The sequence below is a fragment of the Ambystoma mexicanum genome, chromosome 3q, assembly GCF_040938575.1.
Source record: "Ambystoma mexicanum isolate Mex_15411 chromosome 3q, UKY_AmexF1_1, whole genome shotgun sequence".
Lineage (NCBI taxonomy): Eukaryota > Metazoa > Chordata > Amphibia > Caudata > Ambystomatidae > Ambystoma > Ambystoma mexicanum.
In genome coordinates, this window is record NC_090926.1 from 1,054,939,678 (window position 1) to 1,054,952,660 (window position 12,983).

The 12,983-nt window shown below is 53.0% G+C and overlaps 1 protein-coding gene across 2 annotated transcripts in view; it reads right to left on the bottom strand.

Moving 5' to 3' along the window:
* Positions 1 to 698: 698 nt before the first annotated feature.
* BIRC5 (baculoviral IAP repeat containing 5) overlaps positions 699 to 12,983 on the bottom strand; it is a 73,003-nt gene continuing 60,718 nt past the window's right edge. For both annotated transcript variants that reach the window (XM_069655246.1, XM_069655247.1), the window contains exon 4: positions 699 to 904. In XM_069655246.1, coding sequence (XP_069511347.1) covers positions 803 to 904 — 102 coding nt within the window. In that variant the 3' untranslated portion in view covers positions 699 to 802. The remainder of the gene's footprint in view (positions 905 to 12,983) is intronic.

A 12,983-nucleotide genomic window follows, 5' to 3' on the forward strand; every position in this document is an offset into this window, starting at 1 on the left:
AAATATTAAACTGGACTACTACAATAGTCTCTTAGCTGGCACCTCTCAAGCAAACTGGAGCAGTGCATGCAGTTTTTGGACTTCACTGAAAGGCTAATTTTTACAGCCCATCGGAAATTGCATTGGATTCCCGTTTCACGGAGAATACAATTTAAGACCTCTAGTTTGGTCTACAAATGTTAGTCTAATGTCCCGCTCCATCATCTGTTCTCAGATCAAGAGTGGCCCTATTGGGTGCACATTGCATTCAAATAAGGATAATCTTCTGGTTCAACCTCGTTTTTCACTGAAGACTGGAGGGTCCAGTTTTGGCTCATGACCCCTCGCCCCCCCCCTCCCCCCCCATTTCTTTGAATGCACTACATGGTGCACTTTGATCCATTTCATCGGTCTCAATTTAAAAAAAACCATTGTAAACCCTTCTTTTTACAAACGAACTGACTAAAATACACTTGAGGCTACTTACCATAGTGTTACATGAGTGTCGTATTATCTTGTGACCGCCTGAGGTCTTCAGGCTTGTTGGTGCAACAGAAAAATTGATAGTGAGCAATTCCAGACATCTGCCTGTCCCAGTCTCCAATTGACCTTTTATATGCTCTGTGTTCCCACCACCCTCCCCGCAGGAAGAAGCCTCTCCTGCTCAGTCTTAACGATGAAACGGCTCCCACTGAATGAAAACGCTGCATAGAATAGGCTACATTAAATATTTTTGTATTATAAAAACAATACGGTTGAAGAAAAAGTTATTTACAGACATAAAAGGAATAAAACAGAGGGTGGGGGTTTCCGATGGGCAACATCAATCCGTTACGGAGATCTCCATTCCCAATTTCTCAATCGAGGCGCGTACTTGCTTTGCAGCTTCTTGAAACATTTCAACTTTTTGATTGCATTTCTTTTGCTGAAAGGACATAAAATCGAAATTACTTGGGACATAATTTCATTCATAAAACAGTATTACTATTGTAAAGATAGATGGCAAAAGAACTAAAACCACCCCTAAGCGAAATAGTCTGTGGGGGCAGCTCAGCACATATAAAAACCAAACATGGCTAAAAAAGATCTACTATCCTTCCCTGATGTTGGGGGGATTTTCTTTAAGGCTCTGTGGTCAGGGCCATCAGGTAGCTCGTCCTGGCTCAAGAACTACCAAGTGATAGCCGTGGCAGAGCAGCCCAGGTCTAACTCAATGAATGTGGGATGGATCACAGGTAGGGGACACATTGGGCCTCATTACGACCCTGGCGGTAGGGGTTTAACGGGGCCGGTAGAGCTGCCGGCCCCGTTAAACCCCTACCGCCTCATTACAAGGTTTGCTTGCGGGACCCGATAAGGACGCCAGGCATCCTTAGCGGGTCCTGCAAGCAGACCAGGATGCAAACAACGGGCCCATCATTAACGGGCCTGTTTGCATCCTCCCCATTCCCATTGAGCCCTATAGGGGCTGGAATGGGGCTGTACAGGGTCTGGGTTCCTGGAATGGGGAAATACCAGGCCCTCCAAGATCGGAATGGCCCGGTATTTCCCCATTCCAGGAACCAAGAACCCGTACTCGGAATGGGGGTAGCCATGCCGCAAATAGCAGCATGGCTACCTCCAGGGTCGTAACGAGGCCCATGGTTTGATACCGAATAAGAAGTTCAAAACACTATATAGTCAAATAATCTTTATATTTAAGTAAAGAGAAAAAAAACAATACACCAAGAGGTAAACATTTTATTATATAGTGTCCAAGACCTTACTAAAAAAGAAATGGCAGAAATACATTTGTGGAAGCTTATCCGTTCAGGCAGGCTTGTTCACAAGAGACCAAGAGCGTGTAGTGCTAAGAAAAGGGGTTGATTTGGTATTTGGCAAGTTACCGCAGTGCAAAAGTGCCAAGGACAGTGATGAGATTCCATTGGAAGGAGACCTACAACAGATTCTCTTCTCCATCCTTGGCACTCTTCACCTCCAAAGAGAAAATACCCACAGGAAGCCAGGAGATCAATAACCTGCGGCCAGGTAAGCAGTACGCAGGAAGCAGTTTCCAGAGGCAGCTTCTGTGCAAGTGTTTCCGCTACCAGTGATGGAATCTGGATTACTACTCAAGATTCAAATGTCAGAGCCAGAGGAGCAGAAAGGAGGGACTACAGTTGGCGGTAATAGAGGGTTCCCTCGGGCTCAAGCTTCGGAGAAGGACGAAGAAGTCACATCTAAGAGAAGCCAGTCACAGAAGCTGAACCTGGACTAGGAGGTTGACCGTGCGGTCAGAGGAATGGAGGAAGCAGTGCCTCTAGCTTCCTGGTTGAGAATGCAACTTGAAACGTCTTTCTTTGTCCAATATTGAACCCTTACTAGATTGCAATCAATCCTCTGTCAGGTCACATTGTTCAGCCTCAAATATGACCTTATCTCTAACACACTTGCTCTGCTGAAGCAAAAAGGAAGAGGGATATAAAAGTCAATCCTGGTTTACTGCTGAGCTTTGAAAACAAAAAGCCCAAACATTGAAGGCTTTTTACTTCTGGAAAGCATCTCTGGGTCCAGTATCCTTAACAGCTTATAGAACTCTAGCCAAGGCTTACAAATTGTCCATTCTGGAAACAAAAAAAGAATGTCCATAATACTAGAATATCAAATGCTCAGTCAGATGTTAAGGAAATCTTTAAAATACTAAAAGAGCAGGAGGCAAGTCCTGCAGTCAGCCATCCAAATAGTGCTAAAAGATGCCAAGTGGTGTCAGCAAATGCAAGATGGCATGCAAGAAAAACTCCAAGGTATCAGAAGGGATATATTTGGCAAAAAGAAGGATTTACCATCTGCAGTACATACTGGCTCCCAGGAGCCCTACACGTGTAAAGCGGCAGGTGCACCATTTAATTTTCAATCCTTACTGGAGGAGGCCCTGAAGAAAGTAACCGAACAGCGCCAACCGACTCAATGCAAAGGCAATTCCTGCTCCTCTTTGATCATAGAAACGTGTCCACCGTCTCTCAAAGGCCATTTGTAAGTTTGTGAACACCTTGTTGCATCTTGGCAAGGTCCCGGATGACCTTAAACCGACTATTGTCACTCACATTTTGGAAAAACAGGGGCTACCTAGGGACAATTCTCTTAATTATCTCGAACACCCTTGAATACTTGAAAGGGTAGCTTATTGCCAGATCTCTGAGCACCTCTCTCGGTATCCTATTCTTAACCCCCCCCACCAATCTGGTTTTAGACCAGGATATGATATATGATATTTATAACGCGCTTAATACCCAGAGGTTTCTAAGCGCAGACCCAGGAATCAAACCTGTGGTGCTCCGTGTCGTCTTGCTGCCAATGCGAGAATGTTGCCCCCGAGCTATCCTCCCGAGACAATGCTACGGTACAGAGACCCCACTTCTCGAGTTAAAGTCTAGACAAGGGTTCTCTCTCCCCCTCTCAATACCCTTGGACCAGTCAGCTGCGTTCGACTTGGTCGAACATTCTATTCTGATTTCTAGATTGGTGAAGGTTGCCAACTTCGACCACAGCTGCATCCTGGATTGCATCCTTCCTGGATAATAGAAATAGAGTATGTTCCGAGGAGGCTGAGGCACCCCCAAACCAAGTTCTCTTTGGGGTTCCTCAAGGGGCAAGTACATCCTCGTGCCTCTAAAAGCAAGAAGAATTGAGCCAGGAAAGTTTTGTAGAGTCGCAAGGGGTCTTGTTTTCGTACTATGCTGACGACATTCAATGTGTTGCCCCTCTCTCTCAAGCTGCCACCCACGGGATGAACAGGAACGCCGAGTTTTTATTCTCACAGAGAAGTGGATGCTAGATAATAACCTTGCCTTGAATAGAAGGAAGACGGAACTGATGCTGGTGGGCAGTTTAGTCTCCCTTCGTAAGCTGGACATGGCCTAAAGTTCCTTTAGGTTAGGAGCCGATATCACACGCCTTCCTGTGTGGTCCTGCATCAGTCACTCACTAGGGTCTCATGTTACCAGTGTTGTCTTAGCCTCGGTAGAGTATGTTAAACTGCTATCGCATCTCAGACTCCATATTACCCAGGGAAACAATTGTCAGAGCCATAATAGGGTCCAAGATCGACTACTCTAATAGTCTCTTGGTTGGTCTTCGTAAGCGGGACATTGTCAGGCTCCAGCTAGTACAAAACTGGGCTGTTAAGAGCTGTGGTTGGCTGGTCTCTCTGAAATCATTTTTCAGAGGCTAGGCGTTCATTGCATTGTCTACCAGTGGAAGCATGGGTCAAGTTTAGGCTATTGGTCATAACCTTTAAGCGCAAACTAGGATTGATGCCTTCCTACTTGCAGCAGCATATCATTGGTACGGTCAACTAGAGCTCTCAGGTCTAGTGGGCAGAACCATTTCTTCTTACCGAGGAGTAGAACTAAGAAGGGTGAGAAAGCGGCTTTCTTTCTGGCGGGCCCCAAGCTTTGGCATCAGCTCCCAGCAGCCTTAAGAATCCAAACTTCGCGGACCGTGTTTAAGAAAGAATTAGAAACCCTGCTAATCTCCTAAGCTCATTCTTTTGTTTCTTTTTTTCCTGCTACGGATACCTGACTACACATTCCATGTTTTTTTTTTGTTTGATTACTGTATGCGCACTAATGCCTTTGGGTTTATGGTGCGCATAAGGAACAAGTTACTTACCTGTAACTGTTGTTCTCCAGCATGGGTCTGGCATGGATTCACATGCTCATGAATATTCCCCGTCGTCAGGCTGGGAATCCTCGGTAAAGAAAAAACCAGTATCAGTTTCGTTTCTGATCTGTCTTTCGTAGTAATAACCAATCACTGGTCTCTGCGTCATACTGACCACAGCCAATGACTGCCCTCTACCTAAGCACCGCCTCTGGCAGCCATCTTCAGATTTGGAAGCACGTGAAGTGGCAGTATGACCAAGTGAAGAGCCGCAGAGGGGTAGGCGGGAGGGTTCGCATGTGAATCCATGCCAGACCCATGCTGGAGAACAACAGTTACAGGTAAGTAACTTGTTCCTTCTCCAGCATGGGGTCTGGCATGGATTCACATGCTCATGAATAAAGAATACATAGCAGTACACACATGCACAACCACGGGAGGTGGCAAAGGCTCAACATTAAGCATCACATCAACTCAACATTAAGCATCTTACCTCCTCACCAGGCTCACCTCAGGCGAACAGGTTGCGCAGCACTGCTTGGCCGACCCTGGACTCCTCCCTGGAATCCCGGTCGACGCAGTAGAATTTCGTGAAGGTGTGCGTCGACCTCCACGTAGCAGCCCTGCATATGTCCAGCAGGGGCACACCAGATAGGAACGCCGTGGTAGCTGCGATCGCTCTGGTGGAATGGGCTCTCGGACGGCCAGGCAGCGGTCGGTTTGCCAACCGGTGACAGTACATGATACAGCCGGAGAGCCATCTGGAGATGGAAGCCTTCGAGAGAGCCTTCCCCTGATTGACAGGTCCAAAGTTCACAAAGAGTTGTGACGTCTTCCGAAAACCTTTCGTGCGGTCCACGTAGAACTTCAGCGCTCTAGCTACATCCAGCGAGTGCAAAGTCCTCTCAGCCGGCGACGAAGGCGACGGGAAGAACACAGGTAACACCAAGGGTTCGTTGAGATGAAAGTCCGACGGTACCTTGGGCATGAAGGAGGGGTGCGTCCTGAGCACTACCCTCGTGTCGTGGAAAGCCAAGTACGGGGCCTTGCAGGAAAGGGCCTGGATCTCTCCCACTCGTCGTGCGGAGGTGATGGCCACGAGAAAAGCTGTTTTCCACGATAGAAACTTCAACGGGGCCGAGTGCAGAGGCTCGAACGGAGGTCCCATGAGTTTGGTCAGCACCACGTTGAGCTCCCACGCCGGGGCCGGAGCCTTCACCGGCGGGAACGATCTGAACAGTCCCTTCATGAACTCTTTCACCAGACGATGAGACCACAAGGACGTCCGGCCCGTGGTTCTGGTGTATCGGGAGATCGCAGCAAGATGAATCTTGATGGACGCGTGTGCCAGACCAGCTTTGGCCAGCGTCAGCAGGTACGGCAGCACTTGGGGAGCCGTAATCCGTAGAGGGTTAATCTTCTGTGCGTGGCACCAGACAGAAAACCTCTTCCATTTGTGTCCGTAGCATTTAAGAGTCGAGGACGCCCTGGCCTTTGCAAGAACCTCTCTGCAATCGGCCGGTATGTCGTATCCTCCAAACTCTAGCGCTGCAGGAGCCAGGCCTGCAAGTTCAGCGACTTCGGGTCGTGGTGGAGGATGGCGCCTCCTTCCCTGGAGAGTAGATCCGCGTCCGCCGGCAGCTTGATTGGCGGGGACGCCGACAAGTCCAGAAGGTCCGGGAACCATATCTGCCTCGGCCACGCAGGTGCGACGAGGATCATCCTGCACCGTGACCTCTTGAGCTGGTTGACGAGCCGGATTAGCAGAGGCAAGGGAGGGAACGCGTAGAGGAACAGGCCCTCCCAGGGGAACGAGAAAGCATCGCCCATGCTCCTCGTCTGGGGAAACCTGCTGGCGAACCTCCGGCACTTGGTGTTCGTCGCCGTCGCGAACAGGTCGATCTGGGGTGTGCCCCACCGTCGGAAGAGGCGATCCACCAGATCCTGCCGTAGTTCCCACTCGTGGCACGAGCGCAGCTCCCTGCTGAGTGAGTCGGCGATGGTGTTTTTTATCCCTGCCAGATGAAACGGCACCAGAAGAATCCCTTGGGCGACGGCCCAATGCCACAGGTCCTGCGCCTCCTTGGACAGCGCTGGGGACCTGGTTCCGCCCTGTTTCCTGATGTAAAACATGGTGGTGGTGTTGTCGGTGAAGATCCTCACCACCTTGCCCTTGAGGGACGGAAGGAAGGACCTGAGGGCCCAAAACACTGCACGGAGCTCCAGGACGTTGATATGCAGGGACTTCTCCGTCGGGAGCCAGAGTCCCCTTGCGTGCAGATTTTCGGTGTGCGCTCCCCACCCTTCTAGGGAGGCATCCGTGGTCACAGTCACCTGGTGGGCTGGGGTCTGGAAGTCCATGCCCGCCGTCAGATGCGCGCGGGTGCCCCACCACCGTATCGCTCGTCGGAAACTCTCGTCGAGCTTGATCCTTTCCTCGAAGCTGCCCGTCGTCTGGATCCAGCGCGCATCCAGGAACTCTTGCAACGGGCGCATCCGGAGCCTGCACATGGGAATGAGGTAGATGCAGGAAGACATCATCCCGAGGAGGGACTTGACGGACCTCACCTTGGCCGCGTCGGCCACCAACATCCGTTGCACCTTGCCCAGGATGGTCCTGGTCCTCTCCTCCGACGGGGAGGCCAGAAGGGACACTGTGTCGAGCCTCGCTCCCAGAAACAGTGCGACTTGCGCGGGCACCAGGTGGGATTTGGCGTAGTTCACGGAGAATCCCAGGTCCGTGAGGAGTTGGACGGTCCTTGCCGTGTGGACCACGGCGAGCTCCCTCGTCTTGGCGCGGATGAGCCAGTCGTCCAGGTAGGGGTAGACGTGAATCCCCTCGCGGCGCAGCTGCGCCGCCACCGGTGCGAGGCACTTGGTGAAAACCCTGGGTGCCGACCGCAGTCCGAAGGGAAGGGCTTTGAACTGGTAATGACGCCCTTGGACCACGAATCTGAGGAATTTTCGGTGCCCCTTTAGGATGGGAATGTGGAAGTAGGCATCCTCCAAATCCAACGACGATAGGAAGTCTCCTTCCTCCAGCTGACCCAGGACGTGCTGGAGGGTGACCATCCGGAACTTCTGCGCCTTGATGAACTTGTTCAGGCGTCGCAGGTCCAGGATGGGGCGCCATCCTCCCGTCTTCTTCTTCACGAGGAAGTAACGCGAGTAGACTCCGGAGCCCCGAAGCCTCTTTGGGACGAGTTCGATGGCGCCCTTTCTGAGCATCGCCTTTACCTCCAGGAGAAGTTGAGGGACGTGAAGTTCTTTCCTGGCCACGGGGGGGACGCGCGGGCACCTTCTTTGAAACTCGAGCGCGTGGCCCCGGGCCAGGGCGTCCAGCACCCAACGGTCGGTGGAGATGGACTCCCACACGCTGACGAAGCCCGCCAGCCGGCCTCCCACCGGGGTGCTTCGGTGGGGGCCCGACCCCACGGCCGGTTCAATCCTGCTTGGACGCGGCCTTGCCGCCTTGGCCTCCTTGGCGACGACGGCGGGGTCCGCCAGACTTGCCTCGTCCTCTGTAGGCCTCTTGCGACGACGAGCGGGCCGCTTGACGGTAGGAAGCGAAACCGCCGCCGGAACCTTTGGAGGCGCCCTTGCCTCCGCCGCTCCGAAAGGGCGTCCGCCGTTGCTGCAGTACTCCAAGGGCCCGGGCCGTCTCAGTATCCGCCTTGATGGCCTGAAGGGAATCGTCCACTGTCTTCCCAAACAGGTTGTTCCCGTCGAAGGGCATGTCCAGGACCCTGGTCTGGACGTCCTGCCGAAAGTCCGTAGCCTTGAGCCATCCGCGACGTCGAAGGCAAACGCCGTTGCCCATCTGGCGGAACCCAGTGTCGGCGATGTCCGTCGCAACGGTGATGGCGTGGTCCGAGGCCACCTCACCTTCCTGCAGGATCTCAAGGGCCTCCGCCCTCTTGTCGTCCGGCAGAAAATCCAGCAGGGGAGCTATCTTGTACCAGAGTTCCCTGTCGTAGCGGGCCACGATAGCCAAGGCGTTGGCCGCTTTAATCGTCGTCGCCGCCGACGAGATGACTCTGCGTCCCATGGCATCCAATTTCTTTCCCTCGCCGTCCGGCGGGGAAGTCGACGTGGAGGCCGCACCCCCCCCGCTTTCTTCCTGGCTGCCGCGGAGACGACGGAGTCCGGGGTAGGCTGCGCCCGGAGGCATAGGGGGGCCGAGTCCGGGACCCGGTACTTTTTCTCGTACCGGTCTCTTTTCGCTGGCGTCGTGGAAGGGTTCTTGAGGAGGGAAAGGCCCTCATCCCAAATGTCGTCCAACAGAGGCACTGCGAGGACCGTCTTCCTCTTGGTCTCGCGCCGTTGGTAAAGGAAGCCTTCCTTTTTCTTCTCCTCAGGGCAGAGTTGGAAAAGCTCGGATGCCCTGGCGATCATTGAGTGGAACGATCCAATCTCGTCGGGCGGAGAAGCCCTGGTGGGAGGCGACGACGGAAAATCCTCGTCGTATGCCTCGTCGTCCGTACCAGTCGCTGCCGTGTCAGTCCCCGTATCATCCCCTCGGGTGGACGGGGAGGAGGGCTGGACGGGGCGCGACGGTTGAAAAGGAGGCGGTGGATGAATCCTTCTTTTCTTGGTAGGGGGAACACCAGAAGGTCCCGGTTCTGGATCCCCCGACGGGAGAGGTTCCTCCGTCGGTAACGGTAGTCTCGTCCTTATCTCGGTCTTGCGGCGCTGGCAGAGGGGAATCCGACGGGCGAGCAGGGGCCCCGTCGGTATCCTCGACGTCGTCACCTGCGTCGGGGCCCATTCCGACGGGCTGGTCTTGTTCCACGCCTAGGCCGTGGCTTAAGACCTCGATCAGTTCCTCTTCTGAGGTTGAGGCCGAATCTACGACGACGCCCTGCCCCCCCTTCTTCCCCACGGAGGGTTTCACGGGGGTCCTATCGATGGGCACGAAAGAAGACTCCCTCCGAGGAGGCAGGGAGATTCTGGGCCCCGAGGCCGCCACCACTGGTGCAGCCTCCACAGGCTGGGCCAGGGCCGCCGCGACCGTTTCGATAGAGGGCTTGGTTGAATGGATCAAGGCCTTCACCACCTTAGGTGCGCTCACCGCCTTATCCTTGAGGGAGGGGGCACTGCCACGCTCCTCCTCTGCCTTAGAGCTCGACCGGGGTCTCTCCAGGAGCTTCGCCGGGTGCTCGGCCTTCCTCTTACCCGACCCAGAGCGTTGGCTCGTGGTTGATGGTGCCGGGGAGGGTGCGCCCTGCCTGGCGCCCGTAGAGCCCGACCGTTCGGCGCTCCCGGTGCCAGCGGACTCGCGGTGCTTGGCCTTATGTTGGGCCCCCGTCGCCGGGGCGCCCTCAAAGGTCTTAGAAGACCGCTCAGATTTCTTCTTCTTCTCGCCAGACGGGCTCTTACCCTCCAGCCAGCTGGCGAGACGTTGATGGCGGTCCTTCATGGTCCGTTCCGACATGTTGCCGCAAAACGCACAGTCCTTCTCCACGTGCGTCTTGTCCCCATGAAGGCAGTAAAGGCAGAAAGAGTGTTCGTCCTCCTTGAAGACGTTCTGTAGCTGGCATCCAGGGCAGGCCCTGAACAGCTTTCCGGGCGTCGAGCTTCCCTTCTCCTGGGCCATCTCCGAGACCGGGCCTGAGAAGCTTCTGGAGTCCTCCGAAGTGTAGCTCGACGAAATCTTCACCCTTGAGGGGCACAGATGAATCCGACACGGGTCCCCGTTGATCGGATGTAGGATCGGTGGAGCTTGAGGCTCTTTTGACCGAAAGAATCGAAGTTTTTGTGAAAAAGCGCGAAAAAAATAGCACTAACGCTCGAGAGCAATAGCACGAGGATCCCAACACATGAACGTGCGGTAAAAATCTGAAGATGGCTGCCAGAGGCGGTGCTTAGGTAGAGGGCAGTCATTGGCTGTGGTCAGTATGACGCAGAGACCAGTGATTGGTTATTACTACGAAAGACAGATCAGAAACGAAACTGATACTGGTTTTTTCTTTACCGAGGATTCCCAGCCTGACGACGGGGAATATTCATGAGCATGTGAATCCATGCCAGACCCCATGCTGGAGAATATAAAGTAAAGGAGACTGAACCAGTGCGCTTTACTGGGGCCCTGTGGAGAAGATTATCTGGTGAGTTTAACAGAGTCTTCAAAGTCCGAACAACAAAGAATCTGGGTGCAGCGATACAGGCTCATGAAGGCACTTCAAGGAGAAGAGCATTCAAATAGGAACTGTGATTCACACTGTACTAGGCGGAAAGAGCACTGTAGAGGGTTCCTCGCAGTCTTCATTGGAGATGGACTTCACAAAGAATTTGAGGCAAAGCTCGAAGGCTGCTGTTACAGAGAATCTATACATCCTGAAGAAGCTGGCCTTCAGGAGTCCAGGTTCAGAGATCCAGCTGTATACCAGGTGAGTGGAGTGGGGTTGGGGGAGGGGGGACCGGGAACCTGTGAAGAAGCTGGCCTTCAGGAGTCCAGGTTCAGAGATCCAGCTGTATACCAGGTGAGTGGAGTGGGGTTGGGGAGGGGGGACCGGGAACCTGTGAGGGGAACACTGCACCCTACACCATGCATACATCGGCAGACCACACCTACAAGCAAACCCAGAAAATTAGGAAAGGTCTGACAATTAATCCACTGTCACAAACGGGCATCTGCTTCTCAAAAAGAGTTTAATTTGACAGCAATCACCAGTCCTCAACCCCCCCCCTCCACACACCAAGATTTTTGGGGTCAACTACAACTTTAATTCTGATGAATGAGGGGCAGGGGGTGGTCAAAGGATACAGTCAAGTAAAATTGAGCATCCGGGTAAAATAAAACACCACCAGCCTACCCACACGACTAACATTGGGAGGCATCTCGCTGTGGGAGAAAAGCAGGTGCCTTTAGCGTACCTCCTGGCCCCATAGGAGTCATAAGGACTCGCAAGGCAGAGCACCAAAAACACAGCCGGTTCATGCTCGAGATGAAGCCTCGTTAGGAGAAAAACAAGTCACCAAGACAGAAAATCCAACAAAAATGTACGAGTACCATCACATGGTAAAAGGTGGGCTGTCTAACACCTGCCTTTCACCAGAATTTAACAGAAACCCACATTTGTTGCCCAGAGATCAAAATTGCTGACAAATGGCATCTACCTACTACTGACCTAGCTCGAAAAGCAACAAAGCTCTGTACAAGAGTTCAAGGAACAGGACGACAGATTACAATGCATTTGTATTTTATAGACCTTGACACATAAGCGCTGGGGTGTCTTGAGTAGTGGATGAACAAGGGTCAGAGTTGCCCAAGTCACACATAGGACAAGGTTTTCAGTTCTTTCCTGAAATGCAGACCATCGGGATGATGCTGGTTGCCACTGGGTGGTGTTACAGTACGCCGGGGCATGGCAGAATGATTGCTGCCTGGTCTTTCCACCTAGCAATTGTATGGCTCCTATAGAAGAGTGCAGTGCCGGAGGTGTCGGATTGTCCTCAAAATAGATGTGCATCTGGTTAGTGGCTGCCTTGTAGGTGATACAGAAAATCAACTCTGGCAGGAGAGGGAGCCAGTGAAGATTGACCTAGCACCCAACAAAGCCTCCAAAGCGCCCTAACACAAGTGTTTATTGAAGCTCTTGCTTTTCAGGGTTGGAGGCACAGGTTGGTCAGTTTGTATTGAAACAGCTACCTTTGCACATATGTACACATTTTTGTTACACCTGGGCCCCTCCCCCACCCACCCCCCGGTGAGGGCCCAGGAAGGAGGGGCAGCGTTCCCGGGAAGCCTCAGTGGAGGAAAGGAGCAGCACAGGACCCAGGCCGGTCCAGGGGGCAGGGGCATTGGGGTCAGGGGGTGCAAGACAGAGTGGCAGTGGTGGAAAGTACACATGGCAGGAGAGGTTGGACACAGCGACGGAGAGCAATTTTTACACGTGATGAGTTCAGGGTCCCATAACTATCAGACGAAAAAAGGTAGAAGCACAAATGAGAACGGAGAAGGTGGCTACTATAATGTTTCAGGAGACACATAAGGAAGATAGATAAAATGAAGAATCGGCTGAGACAGTTCTCGTGGATAGATTCGGCCAATGCCAATGGGAAGATGGCGGGTGTGCCTATTGTGTTGATTTGTGCATACAAGTGTCACAAACCCAAGCTGACCCAGAAGGCAGAAACCTCTTTGTGCGGGTACAGTGGGGGACAAGTGTACATTGGCGATGGTGTATGCACGCAATGTTGGGCAGGACAGGTTTCAGCAAGAGGTGGCATCTAGGCCTTGCGGTGGGGGGGAATGCAATCCTTACGGGGGACTTTAACTTGGCATGGGAACCGCACACATACAGGAGCTCGGGGACACGGCAAAGGATGGCAGGGACCTCAGTCCCTTAGAGAAGGTTTTG